At 41.3% G+C, this 22,093-nt stretch overlaps 1 protein-coding gene across 1 annotated transcript in view; it reads right to left on the reverse strand.

The window, feature by feature from the left end:
* Window positions 1-22,093, reverse strand: part of igsf9bb (immunoglobulin superfamily, member 9Bb) — a 155,887-nt gene that overhangs the window by 50,681 nt on the left and 83,113 nt on the right. The window contains exons 7-8 of the mRNA XM_038988473.1: window positions 14,785-14,926; window positions 8,388-8,533 (exon numbers count right to left, since the gene is read on the reverse strand). Of these exons, the coding sequence (XP_038844401.1) occupies window positions 8,388-8,533; window positions 14,785-14,926 (288 nt within the window). The remainder of the gene's footprint in view (window positions 1-8,387; window positions 8,534-14,784; window positions 14,927-22,093) is intronic.

Consider the following 22,093-nt stretch of genomic DNA (forward strand, 5'->3'; position numbering starts at 1 on the left):
AACATTATCTTTATGGTGGAGTAACATTGGTAGTGATTATGGGACCAGTACTGCAGCATGAGACAGGGGAAATAACAGGTTTTATGAGCACGGGATGTCGTTACATGATAAACTGTGCTTCGGTAGCAGCTGGTCTGAGAGCAGTAGCTGTGGAGGTTGTGTGTGTGTTTGGAGTGGATGCGTAAACACTGACTAGTAAACGGAGAAATACGTTTTGAGTATGTCAATTAATTTTCCAAGGAAGGAGAATCCTAGCCAAATATATAGAATGGTATTGTGTGGATTAAAATTAGTATAGAGCAGGATGACCTCTTCAGTATTCAGACAGAGGCTTCGATGGCTGAGTGGAGTCACGGCTGATATAACTTTATCTGGCAGCATGGATAGACGAGAGGAAAGAGGTGTTGGCACTAAAGTCAATGCCCTAGTCTATAACTTTGAACAAGCTCGGAAGCAGGAGAATAGTAGTGCTGCTTAGCGAAGTAAGGTCAAAGTAGGTTGTTTCAAAGAGGTGTTTGGGCGATGTCTTGCCAACCCGAAGAAAACTGTGCTGGCTTGCATATTTTTTGCCACATATTTTCACAAATTGGTGGATGTGTAAGCAGGTTAGCTCAGTCCAACTTCATTTGGCTCAGTAGTGTATTCTGTGAGAGTGTCCATGGTATCTTGTTTAGTGTCACTATGTGGTAGAGATGACAGATTTGCCACTAGACCTTACATTACACCACAATGGCACAAACCAACAAACTTGTCTGCACTCCCCATTAATTTCCTCTGTGTTGTCTAACCTTTTAACCAGACAGGTCTCAGTGTGTCATGTCTGATGTGAATAATAAAGGACAGATTCAGACTTTGTTATCTAGTCAGAGCCAGGTGAAAGTGGCTGCAAGAGACCGGCCGGTGCTGCTTGGAAAGGAGCGGTTTGGAAAAAAATCCCTCTCAACATCTTAATCTTTGGCGAAGTGCCACAGTCTATTTATAGAAGGGGAGAGAGGAGGTGGGGTAATGCCAGTCTCGCTATAGCTCGCATACACACTTTCTCTAACATGTACATATCCACACGTCTTTATTTTCATGTCTGGTCTCGCTTTACCACATGTACCAAAGCTGATTATTATGCGTAATTCACCAGTGAAAGGGAAGAAGAGAAGGGGACTGAAATTGAAATAGGAACAGTTGTACTGGCTTGGGCAGAGGTGTTCGCTTTTTCTCGCTCTCTCTCACACACACACTGCCTGAAATCTTGGCGTAGTGCTGCACTGCAATCAGTGGACTAGTGGGGCCGCTATCGCCCACGCTGCCTAGCCCATCGACCGTCTGTAGCTGACGTCACTGCAGAGGAAAGGGTTTCCACAGACAATGATGTCACCTCTCCCCCTCCTCCCTCTTTTGCGCTCCCTTTCCCTCACTTTTGCAGCGCCTGTCACACATGCACACAGTACCGAAACAACCGGTCACGGTCGCGCCGATCTAATTTTGTGTGTGTTTGAGTGTGAGTGCGTGTGCGTGTGGTAGCATATAAGGGTTTGAGTGTGTGTGTGGCTGCTCTCCTGGGGCAGGTATGGAAGCATGGTAGCCTGCAGCCCAACCAACCCAGCCCAACCAACCCAGAGAGGGCACAGAGATGGGGGGACACACCTGAGAGAGGCGGAAGAAGAGAAAGGAAGAGGGAGGGGGAAGAGTGAGAACAGGAGCAATGGAAGGAGAGAGAGAGAAAGAGATAGAGTTGACAATTTGGCTTCAGAAAGGCATAAGATGATGAGATGATAGGAATAGACAGAAATTAATACGGAGAGAGAGGAGGAAGAGACAGAGAGTGAAAGAGTGTCCAGGTACCTCAGACAATGCAGTGCCTATGCAGTATACAGTGAATTCGGAAAGTATTCACATATTTTGTTAGGTTACAGCCTTATTCTAAAATTGATTAAATCGTTTCCCCCCCCTCATCAATCTACACACAACACCCCATATTGACAAAGCAAAAACAGGTTTTAGAAATTGTATAAAAAAAAAATGGAAATATCACATTTACATATGTATTCAGACCCTTTACTCAGTGCTTTGCTGAAGCAACTTTGGCATTGACTACAACCTCGAGTCTTCATGAGTATGACGTTACAAGCTTGGCACACCTGTATTTGGGGAGTTTTTCCCATTCGTCTCTGCAGATCCTCTCAAGCTCTCTCAGGTTGGATAGGGAGCATCGGTGCACAGCTATTTGCAGGTCTCTTCAGAGATGTTCGATCGGGTTCAAGTCCGGGCTCTGGCTGGGCCACTCAAGGACATTCAGAGACTTGTCCCGAAGCCACTCCTGTGTTGTCTTGGCTTTGTGCTTAGGGTCGTTGTCCTGTTGGAAGATGAACCTTCACCCCAGTCTGAGATCCTGAGCGCTCTGGAACAGGTTTTCATAGAGGATCTCTGTGCACGTTGCTCCGTTCATCTTTCCCTCGATCCTGACTAGTCTCCCTGCTGCGGAAAAACACCCCACAGCATGATTCTCCCACCACCATGCTTCACCGTATGGATGGTGCCAGGTTTCCTCCAGACGTGACGCTTGGATTCTTTTTAACACAGTGGATTCTTTTAATTTTGTCATGAAGGCCAGTAATGTGAAGTGCATGCAATGTTGTTGATCCCTTTGCAATTTCAAGTATTGTGGTGGCAGCATTATGTTATGGGTATGCTTGTCATCGGCAGGGAGTGGGGAGTTTGTTAGGATAAAAATGATATGAAAGTCTTCTGAAAACCTAAGCCTGGGATAGAGGTTTTTTTTCTGCAGGACAATAACATAAATTTCAATGCCAAAGACACACCAGAATGGCTTTCCAAGAGGTGTTAAGTGTTCCTGAATGGTCCAGTCTCAGTCCGGAATTAAATATGCTTGAAAATCAGAAACAAGGTATGAATATTACTGTCTATCAATGATTCCCAACCAAGTTTATTGAGCTTGAGGAATTTTGACAAAAACAATGGATATTTGTAGTCCTAAGAGTTGTGCAAAGTTGGTAGAATCTTGTTAAAAATTATTCACAGCGCAGTGCTAGCTGCGCCACCAGAGTCTCTGGGTTCGCGCCCAGGCTCTGTCGCAGCCGACCGCGACCGGGGGGTCCGTGGGGCGACGCACAATTGGCCTAGCGTCGTCCGGGTTAGGGAGGGTTTGGCCGGTAGGGATATCCTTGTCTCATCGCGGTTGGGTTGTGCTTCGGAGGACGCATGGCTTTCGACCTTCGTCTCTCCCGAGCCCGTACGGGAGTTGTAGCGATGAGACAAGATAGTAATTACTAGCGATTGGATACCACGAAAATTGGGGAGAAAAGGGGATAAAAAAAAAATATATATATATATATATATATATATTATTCACAGCTGTAATGGCTGTCAAAGGTACTTCCACCAAAAATGTTCTCTGGGGTGTGAAGACATATGAAATCTAGACATCGATGTTTTTTCAAATTGTTTAATCTCTTTTTAGATTTTAAGGCAGCCAAACGAGAAACCTGTGAAAGGGGTGTGTAGACTTTCACTAGCGGCTGTACATCACCACGCCCCCAGAAACCAGAGAGCCACACTATACACCTACTATAATCACACTATACACCTACTATAATCACACTATACACCTACTATAATCACACTATACACCTACTACGCACCCCTAATTGTCAACAATCGCTCAGCAGTCCGTTAGCTGTCAAAGACCTCAGTGGCAGGCAGAAGACAAGAATATCATTCAAATTCTAAAAATAGAACAGCATTGGCTAGCTAGAAATGTCTCTGCCTCTCTGCATTCTGGCTCAGGCAGTGACTTGCTTTGGGAAATTGGTCGCTACTTGAGAGAAAAAAGCTCCCTCTCTCTCTGCAGCCTGTGTCAAAAAAGTGTCTGGTCTCTGAAAGCGATGATGTAATGCTCGCTACCCTCCCTCCTGACTGGTGCTGCCTGCCCCTCCTGCCCTTCCTCAGGCGCATGAGAAAATAAATATCCAATTTGGAGCCGTAGAGGAGGAGAGAGTGGGGGAATGCAAAATGTCTGTTGCCTTGGCTACCCAAACGAGTCATCACTACCCGCAGACGCGGGGCCACATTTCTCGCCGGTGGATGGATATTACTGGTGCTCAACGCTCATCCCTGCCTCCATTAATTTGGAATACAATATAGCTGATTTACCTCAGGGGAATGACTAGGCTGGCGTACTTGAAAGTCACGACTCATAAATGAAAGGCGGGCTGCGAATAATATCGATTAATCAATGCCAGTGTGACCGAAAACTAAATAGAGCATATCATGCTAGGAGAATATTGCTGAATGTGAAAGTGACTCGAGTGACCTGGAAGAAGAGTGACTTCAAGGTCACAGTTTCAATTCTAACCCGCACGGCTCCCGGCATTGGTGTGCGTGTGTTGGGGTTAAGAGACACAGAGTGTGTGTAGTGGTTGGATGGGATCAGGGTTGGGGCTAATATGCCCGCTTGCCCGAGCTTGGGTGGTCTGGAATTGGCTTGGAGTCCAATGTAACCTCCAATCAATTACACAGTGCAGTGGATAGAGAGAGAGGGTTTCTATCTAACTTATTCTATACCACGGCCAGATATAGTGCCATATTTCCTGTATTCAGATTCAAAAGGCTTTAGCTTACATCAAATGTACATACAGTAAGATGGAAAATTGTCTTTGGCTTGTTGAGAGCTTGGGACTGACTATAAGGTTCTATCTGCAAAAAGATGATTCTGAGATAATTGGACTTAAAGTTCCAAACCCTTATTGGTTTGAATGGTGTCAGCCAGCGGCATAACTTAAACTGGGGATAGGGGGGGAGCTGAGCATTAGGTCAGTCTGTATGAGTTGCGCTCTTTGTAAAAGCAAGCAGAGCAGAAAATGGCTGATGTACAGTTGCAGTCGGAAGTTTACATACACTTAGGTTGGAGTCCTTAAAACTCGTTCTTCAACCACTCCACAAATTTCTTGTTTGCAAACTACAGTTTTGGCAAGTCGGTAAGGACATCTACTTTGTGCATGACAAGTAATATTTCCAACAGATTATTTCACTCATAATTCATTGTATCACAATTCCAGTGGGTCAGAAGTTTACATACACTAAGCTGACTGTGCCTTTCAACAGCTTGGAAAATTCCAGAAAATTATGTAATGGCTTTAGAAGCCTCTGATAGGCTAATTTACATCATTTGAGTCAATTGGAGATGTACCTGTGGATGTATTTCAAGGCCTACCTTCAAACTCAGTGCCTCTTTGCTTAACATCATGGGAAAATCTAAAGAAATTGTATTCCTCCACAAGTCTGGTTCATCCTTGGGAGCAATTTCCAAACGCCTGACGGTACCACGTTCATCTGTACAAACAATAGTACGCAAGTATAAACACCATGGGACCACACAGCCGTCATACCTCTCAGGAAGGAGACGCGCTCTCTCTGCTAGAGATTAACGTACCTTGGTGTGAAAAGTGCAAATCAACCCGAGAACAACAGCAAAGGACCTTGTGAAGATGCTGGAGGAAACAGGTACAAAAGTATCTATTTCCACAGTAAAACGAGTCCTACATGGACATAACCTGAAAGGCCGCTCAGCAAGGAAGAAGCCACTGCTCCAAAACAGCCATAAAAAAGCCAGACTATGGTTTGCAACTGCACATGGGGACAAAGATCATACTTTTTGGAGAAATGTCCTCTGGTCTGATGAAACAAAAATAGAAGGTATTGTAGTGGCCATCACAAAGCCCTGACCTCAATCGCAAGTGTGTGCGAGCAAGGAGGCCTACAAACCTGACTCAGTTACACCAGCTCTGTCAGGAGGAATGGGCCAAAATTCACCCAACTTATTGTGGGAAGCTTGTGGAAGGCTACCCGAAACGTTTCACCCAAGTTAAACAATTTAAAGGCAACGCTACCAAATACTAATTGAGTGTATGTAAACTTCTGACCCACTGGGAATGTGATGAAAGAAATAAAAGCTGAAATAAATCAATAATTCTCTCTACTATTATTATGACATTTCACATTCTTAAAATAAAGTGGTGATCCTAACTGACCTAAGACAGGGCATTTTTACTCGAATTAAATGTCAGGAATTGTGAAAACTGAGTTTAAATGTATTTGGCTAAGGTGTATGTAAACTTCCGACTTCAACTGTATATCGGGTGGCTATGGAGAAAGATGATGGGGAGTAAAGTGAGAATGACATGGCTTGGGAACACCTCTTGGATCCTGTAGTCTGACGGGGAAGACTGGGTGAAAGCATGAGGAAGCTTTTTTAGAGCATTAATTTTGCCAACCTCAGCAGAAAAGTATCCTGAAGACATAGTCAGGCTAAGACAGAGTGGGACTTGTCATGTTTTCAAACTTTGGGTTGTCATGCATATACAATTATGCATAGCTTATCACATTGTTAATACTGTTATGTTTTGTGTGTCTTTTTGTTGCTTTCCAAGTCTTATGCTATCACTCCTTTAGGAACCAGAAGGAGAAAGTGGAGAAACAAAAAGTGTTCCATCTGACATGGAACAAGACAGCAGATTCAGCTGGAATGGCATTTTGTTGTGTGATGAGAGATGGAAATAAAAGTGTGTATGATGTGATCATAGTACAGAGGCCATAAGTCTCTGAGTTTGTAAACCTCACGTTGAATGTTTGTTATCATTGTTTGTTCATTTATAAGCATTTGTTAGTTTTTTAAATTCATGTTTTATTATCATCGTTTGTCCATTTAGAAGTAATTTCCAAGTTCATATAAATTGAACATTAGGACGCTATTGTTCAAGAGGATGGACTGTTGGATTCAGGCTAAACTTCGAACATTGAGATATTAAATACATGATTGGTCAGAAGCATAGAATATAAGGAGTGAAAAAGACTGGGTTTTAATGTCAGAAGTTAATGGTTTTCTGTGGAAAGCCAGATGGCTTAGGAATGTGTTGGGTGGAGATCTTGGAAACTAACAATGCCACTGAGGTAATGTATAACGTTTACATTGTCAGGATATGTTATTGTTAGCCATCAGGGATCCTCTGGGAGAAGAGAGACAGTCTTGTATCAATAACCATGACAGCCTTGAGTTGGGGAGGAGTGAGCACTTTGGGGTACAGGTCAGGTTAGATGAAGTGAGGAAGAACAGATATCACTTAGGTTCTGTCTAGCAACAGAGATGCATTGGATGTTCAGTTCTGGAGGAGACTCAACCTAGGAGAAAAGGTTAAATATCAGTGCACGTGTGAATACATTTTTTTGTCTGAATTACAGCTGTAACGACCCTTTGGGAAGAATTAAACTTGGTTAAGCTTCTCTAGTGTTGGTGAGTTATTTACTCTGAAAAATTAGAACCTAACAGGGCAACCCAGCTTTATTGTGTGCAAGTAAAAAGTGCTCCACAGTACCATTAGTCCTGTGATATGAATTATAAGGAGGATTTGCTGTTTCTGTTTGTTAATGTATATTTGAGGTGTATGTGGTTTTTCTTTTGTTTTGTGTTTCCAAACCTTTCCCTTGTGAATGAAAATAAATAAATATGTGAACTGGGAAGGAAATTGTGTTAGGAGAGAGTTGAGTTATTGACTAGACTGGTGGGGGTCGGATATGCAGGCGGCTCGAGCTGGCTGCTCGGTCTGGCTGAAATTTGATATAGAGGATGTCTTAATAAACAATCAAAAGTCTTTGTATTTTTTCAAGAGTTCTTATTTTGTTAGGGTATTGGTTAGGTGCAACAATATTTATTATTGAATTACCGTTGATCTAGTTCAGTCTTAATAATCACTTAAACATATTTAATAATGATCTCTTACCTAGCTTGATGACTTTGGGCATTTTTTGCTATATTTTTGTTCTAAATTTGAGACGGCATATTGAATTGTGTAAAAATGCAGGAAATTAGCTTTAGATGCCCAACCAGACCCCCGGCAGGTTATGCCCCCTCCACATCTAAACCCAAAATGTCAGCAATTTTTTTCTTGTATTATTTTGCACAGAACATGATTTGGGGTATTTAGACTACTATATAGGTAGAGAACATTGAACAGAACAAGGCTATGTCAATAACAACATTTGGACAAAAATGCAGATAGAATTTTATAGTCCCAAGCTCTCGTTGCGGCTCATTAGGGTGGTTAGGTAAAGTATAACACTCATTAAGTAGAGCAGGACAGCATCAGCAGGACTGAGTGTTGCAGTGGGACCGCTCTACAGCACAGCTGCAGGTTCAAGTTGCTCTTATAGGTACAGATCTAGGATCAGTCAATGTCCTTTGTATGGCTGATGAGCAGAATTAGGTATGTTCGTTAGGATAGATCTTGCTGTAGTGTACACACAGTAGCTCTGTGTATTCTAATGAACACAAGTACATAAGGGGTAGGGGTTGACTGTAGAGGATATGGCCAGACACTCACATTGCACTGTGAGCTGGGCCCAGGCGGACGGGGGCTGGCCCAGGCTGTTGCTGGGGCTGCAGGTGAATCTCCCAGCATCTTCAGGCTTCACGCCGCCGATGATGAGCGAGCCGTCCACCAAAATACTGACTCTGTCCCTCAGGCCACTGCAGAGGAGGGAGGGAAGAGCATCAATATAGAGCCTATAACCACTTCCACAAGTACAATTTTCACTTTATCATGCATTCACGGCAAATGGGAGATTAGGTGAAAATTCCATTTAAGTGGAAGTTAAGATATACCCAAATAGCTAGGTTTCCATCCAATTGGCAACAGATTTAACCTGACTATTCTAAAATATGCATAAAAACAATATGCACATTTTCCTACCAGAGGTGTGTTTCCATCAAACTGACTTGTTAGGGATAAAAATGTGATGACTGGTGCACATAAAAAACACTTTTGCGCTTAACTCCCATGTACTGAATACAAAAAAACAGAAGTTCAATGTGTTTGTGTTGCATTTTCATCTCTACCGATGGTTTTGTCATAAAAACGTTTTCTCTCTAGACAAGTGTTTGCTGATAAAGTGGACAGGGTAGGTTATACGATGAGATATGAATAAGAGCAAGATCATTTTACCTGATAATTGGCAGCCAAGCACCAATCATCATGTCACCAGCATTCAGGAAATTTGAATGATCATCGTGCACTTAACCACCATTTGAAGTTCATCATAACTTATTTCATCTACCCATAAACTCAATGCTTTTCCAAGTCATGATGGTAGTCCTACAACGTAACATCGCGCTACTCCACGTTTACTTCGATATGATGGTAATTATATCAATATTTGCACATAAAGGCGTTTCCACCAAAATTGTCGCATAATCAATTTCAAAGACAAAATAATTATCCACCCTTGCGTATTTTGTTTTGTCGAAATAAGGACATTTTACCAATAATTCCTGGTTTCCATCAGGCCTGTCGTGAATCTTTTCATGCGGCAGCCATCTGGTAAATTCATTAGCATGAAATGGTTGGATGGAAACCTGGCTAATGACTAAGACAGATGTGTGAAATAAAAAAAAAAAAATAACACCGAATAGTGAGGCTGAAATTATGTGGCTTCACTCACAATGCTTCATCAGTACAGTGCCCAGGTGGCATAGCTTGTTGAATCATTTTCAAATATCATTGCGCATTAATACTATTTTCTCAACTTCCCCGTGCTACAATAACAGAGAAACCGTCTCCTTATAGCCAACTGAGGGTTCTTCCATTGTCTCTCCTCGCTCCTCATCTCCCTTCCACTTAGGAAGTTCCTTCTCTGGGAGTGTGAGGGTTGAAAAAGCCCATAAGATCCTATTTTGTTCTATAGAGTGTACAGGCCACGCATGAGTGGATGTGGGATGGCTGGGGGCTCAGTAGGTGGCCCATAATCACAGCTAGTGGAGCGTGGAATGACACAAGCACTGTGTCACTAGATATTCCTGTCTCTCGGGACAAGAGGTGGTGGTGGTGAGGGGGGTCTTCTATCAAGTTGCAAGTTTTATTAGCCGTATCATATGTACAGGATACACATGGTATAAACTGTCCAACTAAATGCTTACTTGCAGGTTCCTTCTCGACAATGCAACAACAATAAGAAATAATAAAAGATAAGAATACGAAAACATAGAGTAAATAGCTGAGTAGAATTAAATAAACATTTTAGCATCAGTGGAATACAGGAAGGCACAATATATATTCCAATATTTACACATGTATCAGGGAAGGTGGGATTGGGAGGGGAAGCGTTTAAATTGTGCAGTATTAGCAATAGCAAATAAGAGTCTGGTAGCAGCAGTTGTGATGCGTGTGGCATAAATGTTCAGTTCCTTCAGAAAGTATTCATAACCATTGACTTATTCCACATTTTGTTGTGTTACAGCCTGAACTCAAAATGGATTAAAAAGAAATCTCATTTATCTACACACAATATCCCATAATGAAAGTGAAAACATGTTTTTAGACACTTGCAAATCACACCCGATTCAATACATGTTATAATCATTGTTGGCAGCGATTACAGCTGTGAGTTTTTCTGGGTAAGTCTCAAAGAGCTTTGCACACCTGGATTTAGATTTTTTTTTTTTTTTTTTCAAGCTCTGTCAAGATGGTTGTTAATCATTGCTAGACAGCCATTTTCAAGTCTTGCCATCGATTTTCAAGACAATTTTATTTCAAAACTGGAACTAGGCCACTCAGGAACATTCAATGTCGTATTGGTAAGCAACTCCAGTGTATATTTGTGTTTTAGGTTATTGTCCTGCTGAAAGGTGAATTCATCATTCCCAGTCTCTGATGGAAAGCAGACAACCAGGTTTTTCTCTAGGACTTTGCCTGTGCTTAGCGCCATTACGTTTAAAAAAAAAAATCCTTGACGACTACAAGCATACCAATAACATGATGCAGCCACCACTATGCTTGAAAATATGGATAGTGGCACTCAGTAATGTGTTGTATTGAATTTGCCCCAAACATAACACTTACGGACATAAAGTTAATTGCTTTGCCACAATGTTTGCAGTATTTCTTTAGTGCCTTGTTGCAAACAGGATTCATGTTTTGGAATATTTGTTATTCTGTACAGGCTTCCTTCTTTTCATTCTGTCATTTAGGTTAGTATTGCGGAGCAACTACAATGTTGTTGATCCATCCTCCGTTTTCTCCTATCACAGCCATTAAACGCTGTAACTGTTTTAAAATTCACCATTGGCCTCATGGTGAAATCGCTGAGCGGTTTCCTTCCTTTCCGGCAACTGAGTTAGGAATGGTGCCTGTATCTTTGTAGTGACTGGGTGTATTGATACACCATCCAAAGTGTAATTAATGGTCAAAGGGATATTCAATGTCTGCTTCTTTTTTTACCCATCTACCAATAGGTGCTCTTCTTTGCGAGGCATTGGAAAACCTCCCGGGACTTTGTGGTTGAATCTGTGTTTGAAATTCACTGCTCGACAGAGGGACCTTACAGATAATTATATTTGTGGGGTCCAGAGATGAGGTAGTCATTCAAAAATTGTGTTAAACACTATTATTGCATGCTAGTTATTATGGGACATGTTAAGCAAATGTTTATTCCTGAACTTATTTAGGCTTGCAAGAACAAAGGGTTTGAATTCTTATTGAGTCAAGACAATTCAGCTTTTCATTAATTTGTAAAAATGTCTAAAAACAATATTATGGGGTATTGTGTGTAAGCCAGTGACAAACTCTAAAATGTAGAAAAAGTCAAGGGGTGTGAATACTTTCTGAAGGCACTATGTATGTATGTATGTATGTATGTATGTATGTATGTATGTATGTATGTATGTATGTATGTATGTATGTATGTATGTATGTATGTATGTATGTATGTGTGTATGTGTGTGTACGTAGAGCCAGTATGTTGTTCTACTTTTTTCTATCTTTATCTGCTCACTGTATTTCTGTCTACATTATGGTGACGCCGTCCAATCCTCTTCCACCTTCCCTGACAGAGAAAATAAGAGAGTCAATCTTCCTTCTCTCGTGTCGCTCTACCTCCTTCCTAGAGCTGGGCGATATAGACAGAAACAATTTAGCGATAAATTGACCCATTCTTCTGCGATAACGATAAATCAGCGCTAAATGACATGAAATACTTTTTTTCGCGAGGTGCTAGAGCTGAAAGTTACTTTACATTTTCAGCAGGGCTCTAGACAATCTTTTTCCAGTGCCAAGTAAAACAACTGAGATGGTAGCCTACGATTCAAAAAGTAAGCTATTTCATCAAACATATCCAGCAAATGCTTGATTGATATTTTGGTAGGCAACCTGTCAAAATAGGATGCAGAATGATCAGATTTCTTTTTGGCTCTTCAGAGAATTTGCACACATCTTTGGGGATAATGGCCTACAGGTTATATTATTCACCAGCTGAGGAAGTGAGAACTCAAAACACTAAGCTATGTTGCTAACTCTAAATATGATAGTGTTGTTAGATAGCCATGTAGGCAAATTGATTAATCTATCAGTAAATGTAGGCTAATGTCCTACAAAAACTTTCCAACACTAGGCCTAGGCTACTTGATATACTGTAGGCCTATTCACTACAAATGGCGCGCTCCGCTCGGCTCAAAACCATACTAACCACAGCCTACTCCGGTTGTAAAGTGGTGCATTGAACATGAGAAATACATGACATACTCACAGAAAGCTTTGACTCTCCTCTCTGTAACTAAAACAACAGTAGTTGCTTTAAAAAAAAAATGTTTTTCCCACAATAGCATTTTGAGCAATGGTCAAATGCTTGTGCTTCTCAGAATGCAGCTCTCCCTCCTCCACGTGCACATTTGGAAGAGAGAGTGAGTCAGCAGCCCACAGCGAAACAGGGACAGGCAGATACTTTCGTAGCAGGAATCAACATAATGCATAGGCTATTACTATTGACCAAATAATGGTTTTAGAACAATCTACAGGAACGTTGTATAGCAAAATCACCGAAAATGACAGAAGTAAGTTAAATGCTTTGGTAAGAGGAAGGGAATGCTAGTGTCAGTACTTTTCGGTTTATCGTCCCATCTCTACTCCTTCCCGACCTCCCTCCACTTCAGTCTAACTAGTTTCCCTCTGACATTCTCCCCCCACTCCCTACTTTGCTTACATAAGCTACACTGGGCATGTCCCTCTTTACCTTTCTCTCTTTCAATATTTTTCAATACCTCTCTTCTCCCTAACACCCCCCCCCCCCATCCTTATTCCCTACCTACTAGATCAGGGGGTACCAGAGCTTAGGCTGTAAGGGGACACCCCACCCAGGAATTGATCTCTGATGTGGAGCAAAACAAATAACCTAGTCGAAACATTGGGTGTTTATGTGCTGGCTCTAAATAAATGAAAATTCGAAGCATATACCTTTTATATTCTGTGTGCGCTTTTCCCTGTGGATATATTTTTGCTAAGCGTCTGGGCCCATCCCCTAAGCATGGTGGATCTGAAGAAACTGAATGAAAGTGTTCCAGTGTATGCGCTATTGAAGACTACTACTTCTAGCCTTCTGTCCTAGCGAGAAGACACATTGAGCGAGGTGCATGTAGGGGAAACGGCATTATCAAGTATTGATGGCTAGCTTCCCTTGCATTTAAGCTTTTCTGTTTGACACTATTTCAGGCACTGCTGGTGTTATGCCACTGCATCATCACTTCATGTGAAGAGGAAGAAAAGCACAATAACGCGGGTAACCCAAGAACTCATAACACTTTCTCTGTGTAACGGTCTCAAATGAGAGAACTTGAATGCGTTGCGCATTCCATATTTATTGTGTATGTGAGTTAGGACAGGATTTTATTTCAGAGTACTTCAATGTCTCTCAATTGTTACTGCGTGCCTGCACAAGTAGGACAATGATGACCAGGCACACTAATGTATACATGGACCCATAAATGTAAGCTACTGTATTGGAGGATGTCCACATTGACATGACAACAACACATTTTGACATATCCTTATAGAGTTTTGAACGCAGTCCATGAATGGTTGCTGCTGTTCCTTGTTGTACTAGCTATGGAACATGTTTAAAATAAACTGTCAACTACATTTTCTTTGTCTGAAGCACTTTGTGATAGACAATGAAGATGTCATGGCCTGTAGCAGGAGATGTGCCTATCCTGGAAGATCTTTTAGTGGAACACACACAAACACTGGAAGAACGTGTCCCGATTAATGTTTTTAAATCATTGATGAAGGATTTTGAGGCTGATTCACTGACCTGTGAATGTTTTCAATTTGCTGTTTTATGATTTTGTTATACTCTTGTGAATTCTGTGTTTTTTTACTAGATTACCTGTAGTTTTTCATGTTGTCTGTTTGTAATTGTGTAATGACTAGGTGCTGTCTATCTTGGCAGGATGCTCTTGTAAAAGAGATTTCAAATATCAATGAGCCCTTCCTGGTTAAATAAAGGTAAAACATGTAAAACACACACACACACATCACTTGAATATGGTCAGACAGTGATGGGCCCAATCAGATTACAGGCTCTTGTTCAAGACCCTGTGCCCTGAGGCTCACGCATGTACGCTAAACACATGCATGGATGCGCGCATAAACACACGCACATTATATCCCTGACATAATCTCCTCAATATATTCTACATTAGACAAAATGCCCCAAAATAGTCCACATTACAAACAATTATGAAAGTGGTGGGATGGTACAGAATATATTATGATAACACATTTCATAGCAACAATGCATCATAAAACTCAGACCATGTATAGCAGGGGTCTCAAACTACAGGCACGCGAGCCAAATGCTGCCCGGGAGCCTATTCAATGTGGCCAGCGGTTGTACAGTGTGTGGGGTGGTGGGGGATGAGGGATGGAACCGTAATGAACCCAATCATAACTTTACTTCTTGAAGAAGACGTTGTCATCCTCCCAGAACCAGGTGTATGTGAGGTTTCCGGGGTAGGCCTCAGCTAGGCAGTCCAGCTTGGCGTCTTGGGATATGTTCACCGTCAGATTCTGGGGAGGGGACACAATGAACGGTGGCCCTGGGAGAACAGAAAGCAACAAAAAAAGGCAATTATTTACATTCACTTTATTTGCATGTACTCAAACTCATTGACTTGATTTGATTTTAATAGGAGAAGATATGAGAAAAGAATTGACAGAATATAAGTAGACTACATCGGAAGTACATGCAAAAGTGTGAGGTGGAAAACCCAAAGCAGGTTTGAAGGAAAACCTCACCTGATTGGTAGGTAAATTCACTTTCAAATTTAAATTATAAACAAATTTTAAAAGTTTTCCAATGAACATAATGGCCAATTTCTTATTCAGCAGAAATAAGGTGACATGCTAGCTAGTGTTGTCAAGATAGCAGCATTTCGACTTCAATACCGTTACTAGGTTTAGTATCATGATACCATCACGATACTCGATACCAAAGCAAGACCATGGCAAAAAACCAAAACAACGTATTAGCTAAAGTCACAGAATGGCACTTGATTCAGACAGATAAACTAAGCTACTGCTCTGTTCAATCGTTGGGCATCTTTTGAGTTCAATATCATCCATTTTTCAGAGACAGCCATGTATGAATTAATAAATCAATTATACAAATCATACAATCAGTAAGACTTTGTTTTACGAATATAACTACGTAACACCATAATGGTAATTTATTTGAATGGTAAATCTCTATTGATAAACTGGGTTAATCAATATGTAGCCTTGGCCTATTCACAATACAGGTGAATACATATTCAATAGGAGTGTGTGCATCCATTGAGTTGAGGTTGATTTCATGGGGCTACAGATTACAAAAAATCTCTTTCCCTTCCATTTGGAACTTATTTTATCGTACTAATCAACAACATTTGCATAGAAGTAGCAATCTTTTACTTAATAGAAGTGTGCGCTGTCTCTTTAAGACCCAGTAATGATGTAATTAACGAGGCACATGCATACACCGTCAGTTCGAGGGAGAGAATTAAGTGGTGACAATTTTGTGTATTGACGTTCAGCTGTTAGCTAGCAAGGAAAGTTATCTTACAAAGCTGGAAGCTATCGGTATCATCTTACATTGTAAAGTGTTCTAGCCTGTATGGACATTGTTTTGTGAACAGTAATTAACAGTTTCAACCGTTCTACATGCCGTGTTGCATTATTCAAGTGTGTTAACTTCTGTGCAGCATGAGTGGGGAGCAAGCTCTAGCAATGAGTAAGTGAAGCAGGCACGAAGTATGCACGTTGCGCTCAGCGAATAAAGGGGCCATCAGTCGAGTAGATAGACAGACTTGATCCTCAATCAGTATAAAACGTGAGACATATCGGACAGAAGTTCAGAGAGTAACAAAAATCTTAGAAACGAACAGTTTTTCATGTACTATTATCGAAAAAGTACAGAAGCTTTGGTATACCGTGCAACACTAGCTAATGCTAGCGCAATCTCTGTGTTAAGCTGGGGCACGTTATGACATAAGATGACAGGGGGAGTGGGTCTGTGTGTGTGTGTGTGTGTGTGTGTGTGTGTGTGTGTGTGTGTGTGTGTGTGCGCGTGTGTGTGAGACAGAAAGAGGAGGCTTCCCACAGATATCACAACTTCCGACCTGACCACATCACATCATAATGGCACACAGGCTGTAGATGAGGAAGGATTACCCTGCCCATGGGGCCATGAGGAAAGTATACACATCGTGAACACACACACAGTGGACGCGCACGCACACCTGCGCGCACACACAGTGAAGATAGACACAGTGGACACACACAGTGGTGATACACACAGATACAGTCTCACACACCACCACCACGCAAGGAGTTCATTAAGGCAGGTGGAGCAGAGATCATGTTGACACACATGATTCAGCTAATTAAGGTCCCGAGGAGCAGCTGACCAACAGAATCAGAGGTCTTAGAGCAGTGCTGGAGCAAAAGCCTGCACACACAGTAGCGCTAAAGCAGTGTACGCACATCCAGACCTACAGTATCAAAACTAAACTAATGAAGAATACCTGCACACTGATGAATGCTCTCGCAGTTTTATTTTATTGTGAAACCACAATATCTATTATTGACCCACAGTAGCTCTCCCGGTAGGGTTGACTGACCACCTGTCTTTATTTTCCCGTGAGGGAATTTGTCTGGTGTGGTTCAACAATAAAAAAAAAACATAAAAACATTGTCCGAGAGGCTTCTAAACAGCTTCTACCCCCAAGCCTTAAGACTCCTGAACAGCGAATCAAATGGCTACCCAGACTACTTGCATTGCCCCCCCTTCTATGCTGCTGCTACTCTCTGTTATTATCTATGCATAGTCACTTTAATAACTCTACCTACATGTACATATTACCTCAATTACCTCGACACCGGTGCCCCCGCACATTGACTCTGTACCGGTACCCCTTGTGTATAGCCCTGCTATTGTTATTTACTGCTGCTTTTAATTATTTGTTATTCTTATCTCTTACTTTTTTGTTGGTATTTTCTTAAAACGGCATTGTTGGTTAAGGGTTTGTAAGTAAGCATTTCACTGTAAGATCTACATCTGTTGTATTCGGTGCATGTGACAAATACATTCTTGCTTCCTACCCCGCCAAATATGGACATTTTGTTGTTATGTCCGCTTGGCAGCTGGTAGTTGTTGTCATTGCCCGTCTGCCCTCTTGATAGAAGTAGCTAACTAGCTACTAGGCTCTCCATTCGGCTGGCTGGCAGTTGCAACCTAGGTCTCCATGGATACCAGCATAGTAGGGGTGCTGAGGGTTCTGCAGTACCTCCTGAAAATCTTAATTAAAAAAAAATATATAATAAAAATATATATTTTTGGAAATAATTTGTTTTTCCTAAAAGTACTGCACTGGGCCTTTACTAGTCCTGTATTAGGGGACAGATATAGCCGTCTGTAGAGCGGGTGCGGCCCCTCCAATTAGCCACATCATCCATTCGGATAGTCTCCATGCATTTCATCCATGAAATATGAAAAAAACATTACAAAAACATGTAAATAGACAAAACAGATGAGACGGAAGCGACACCACCCATCACGATTACAGTGCCAGTCCAGAAGAAAAACATTTAAAAAATGCACAACGACGCAAAGTAAAAAAGTACAAGTCTGGGTCTGTGTGGATTACATAAGTGCAGATAATTGTATGCCTCAGTCTTCATTTCCTATTCTTTTCATGTCCCTCCAGTTCTTCTCCACAGCCTAATGTGCTTAACTGTTGCCTGCCATCCCCTGCAATGAGAGGAGGAGACTGCCGCTCCACTGTTAGCCCAACAGGAACATTCTGGGAATGCTTTTGTCTGTGAATCAGGCATGATAATGTGTCATAGAAACGTTCCGGGAACTTTGATGTCTGGGATAATAATAGGATAATGTTTCATGGACATGCCTAAGTATAGGGAGAGAGATATGCTCTATGTCATTATGAGGAATACATGGGGTATGTACCTACAGGTAAGGACGCATGTATGTTAACATGTGTAAGCGGTTGGGAAGTGGTTTAAGTGAGCTTTGGTGCAATAGTGGCGAGAAGGAAAGATGGGCCATCTTTCCCTTTTTCAGTCTATAACATTTTATCAGTCATAGCAGCTCATTTAATCTGTCTGCACCAATGGTGGGAAATCCTCGTAAACACGTCATAACGTGCGTACACAAACACACTCACACATGTTAATCATTTAGCAGATGTCCACACATAATTTTGAGCTGATCGCATAACAGAAGCCACACAAACACACCCACCCACAGAGTCCATCCCCCTCCTTTAGCCAGCTTGGTGATATTGACTGGCAGTATGGTAGTTCTGATCCAGAGCCCAGGGCCTGAGCCTCTAACAGTAGGAGAGTTCTTATCTGGAAACCCAGTGTGTGTGTGGCGTGTGTGTGTCCGTGTGTCCGTGTGTCCGTGTGAGCGCGTGTGTAGCATTGGCACAGCTGGAAACATTGCCCGCTGCAGATTTACTTAGTTGATCTAGTGACGATCGGATTCAGTGGCTTACCAACAGGGACACTGAATTACCATAATCCTTACCCCCAGCGTCATCTGCCAATCAAAAGCCACCACTTTTTAAACACGCACCAACAGAAACCGACAAAGGTCCAAATGGAAACAATGGTTGTCAAAGCTAAGAACATTAACAACTTCATAGTTAAGAACACTATAACAATATGGAACAAAATGAAACGTATTCTACAAGAACCAATATCACTCCCTAAAAACCATAGGGAACAATCTTTGGATAGATTTTCAGAATTCACCGATAAATTGATCACATGGAAAACTAAAGGCATGGAAACCGTAAATGACGTGGTAACAGGAAATAAATGTATTTCCATGACCAGTGGGATAAGTATCCAATTGTCATACTTGAGTAAAAGTAAAGATAACTTAATAGAAAATGACTCAAGTGAAAGTCACCCAGTAAAATACTACTTGAGTAAAAGTCTAAAAGTAGTTGGTTTTAAATATACTTAAGTATCAAAAGTAAATGTAATTGCAAGTCAAAGTATAAGTATTTTTTAATTTACAGATAGCCAGGGACACACTCCAACACTCAGACATCCTTCACAAATGAAGCATTTGTGTTTACTGAGTCCGCCAGATCAGAGGCAGTAGGTTTGACCAGGGATGTTCTCCTGATAAGTGCGTGATTTTCCATTCTCCTGTCATGCTAAGCATTCAAAATGTAACAAGTACTTTTGGGTGTTGTGAAAAAAGTTGTCAAAAATATGAATAGTACCGTAAAGTACAGATACCCCCAAAAACGACTTAACTTTTAAAGTATTTTTACTTAAGTACTTTACACCACTGTCCATTACATAATTAAAAAGCAATTTTAGACTGACCAATGTAGATATTTTCAAATACATGCAACTTAATTAAAAGAAACATAGCACTAAATTTAGATTTGAAATATTTTGGACATCAGAACAACCTTGAGGGAATCTTATGTGAGTCAGAAAAGGATGTTCATATGATAGGTAAGATATACAAAACCTGCAAGAAAGCCTATCCAACTGACAATCTCTTTGAAAAAAATATCAACTACTGGAACCAAGACTAAAAATAACTGATGTTGGCACAAGATGGAGGGAATGTTGGAACATCACTAACAAAATGACAGTTAATGAAAATGTACACTTAATCCAGCATAAACTAATGTATAGAATTTATTACACAACAGACAAAATTCACAAATTCTACAGCACAACGGCAAGTCATGTCTTAAATGTAAAACTATAAATTACTCAATAATACATGCCTTGTGGGAATGCTATGAAGTCCAAAAGTTATGGGTGGAGTTAAAGTTGTCTGTCAGAATGTAATGTAAACTACAATGTAAACTTATTTTTAATCCGTCTGTCTGCCTATTTCAAGACATGGCATATGAGAGTCAGTGAGATACCCAATGGACTAGATGGTACTTTTATCGTCAATCATCTTAAAAAATGTATACTTAAAAACTGGAAATCAAACCAATCCTCGCTCTCTCTCAAACAACTCCTAGTCCACACTCTAGCTAGCATCGACTCCCGTGGTGTTTCCTGATAGATCTGAAGGGATTGGATAAGTGCAAGGCAATATGGTGATGGCTCAATCTATCATGAACAGAAAAATTAGGAAAGTCTGCACTCAGTATTTGCCGTGACAGAAAGGAAAATGTACTCCATCATTAGTGATGACTCCATCTAGCCTTCTAATGCGTCTAGGTGAGCTTCCACCCTGTTGCTCCCACCTACTCGGCTCCATTAGATCTACCAACACCAAAGGGGCTAGACTAGACAGAATGGATAAAGGGCAGTTTTTGGACCTGGCATGTCTGTCTATTATTGCCTGAATATTTTTCTATAGTCATAGACCTCATAGGCACACACACACACACACACACACACACACACACACACACACACACACACACTCGCGCATACACACACACACACATACTGTCACGCCATGACCTTAGAGATCCTTATTATTCTCTGTTTGGTTAGGTCAGGGTGTGACTCGGGTGGGAAAGTCTATGTTTTCTTTTTCTTTGTTTTTGGCCGAGTGTGGTGCCCAATCAGAGGCAACTGTCTATCGTTGTCTCTGATTGGGGATCATATATAAGTTGTCATTTTCCTTTTGGGTTTTGTGGTATCTTGTTTTCTGTTTAGTGTCTGTGCCTGACAGAACTGTTCGATTTCGCTTTTGTTATTTTGTTTGTGTTTTTTGAATAAAAGGAATCATGAACACTTTCCACGCTGCGCTTTGGTAAACTCTTCCTTCTACAAACGAGAGCGTTACACATACAGTTGAAGTCGGATGTTTACATACACCTTAGCCAAATACATTGAAACTTTTTCACAATTCCTGACATTTAATCAGAGTAAAAATAACCCATAGGTCAGTTAGGATCACCATTTTATTTTAGGGAATTTCCTTTAAATTTTTTTAACTTGGGTCAAACGTTTTGGGTAGCCTTCCACAAGCTTCCCACAATAAGTTGGGTGAATTTTGGCCCATTCCTCCTGACAGAGCTGGTGTAACTGAGTCAGGTTTGTAGGCCTCCTTGCTTACACACACTTTATCAGTTCTGCCCACAAATTTTCTATGCAATTGAGGTCAGGGCTTTGTGATGGCCACTCCAATACCTTGACTTTGTTGTCCTTAAGCCATTTTGCCACAACTTTGGAAGTATGCTTGGGGTCATTGTCCGTTTGGAAGACCCATTTGCGAACAAGTTTTAACTTCCTGACTGATGTCTTGAGATGTTGCTTCAATAAATCCACATAATTTTCCTCCGTCATGATGCCATCTATTTTGTGAAGTGCACCAGTCCCTCCTGCAGCAAAGCACCCCCACAACATGATGCTGCCACCCACGTGCTTCAAGGTTGGGATGGTGTTCTTCGGCTTGCAGGCCTCCCCCTTTTTCCTCCAAACATAACGATGGTCATTATGGCCAAACAGTTCTATTTTTGTTTCATCAGACCAGAGGACATTTCTCCAAAAAGTATGATCTTTGTCCCCATGTGCAGTTGCAAACCATGGTCTATCTTTTTTTATGACGGTTTTGGAGCAGTGGCTTCTTCCTTGCTGAGCGGCCTTCCAGGTTATGTTGATATAGCACTCGTTTTACTGTGGATATAGATAATATTGTACCTGTTTCCTCCAGCATCCTCACAAGGTCCTTTGCTGTTGTTCTGGGATTGATTTGCACTTTTCAC

The sequence above is a fragment of the Salvelinus namaycush genome, chromosome 3 (genome assembly GCF_016432855.1).
Source record: "Salvelinus namaycush isolate Seneca chromosome 3, SaNama_1.0, whole genome shotgun sequence".
In the NCBI taxonomy this organism is placed as follows: Eukaryota; Metazoa; Chordata; class Actinopteri; order Salmoniformes; family Salmonidae; genus Salvelinus; species Salvelinus namaycush.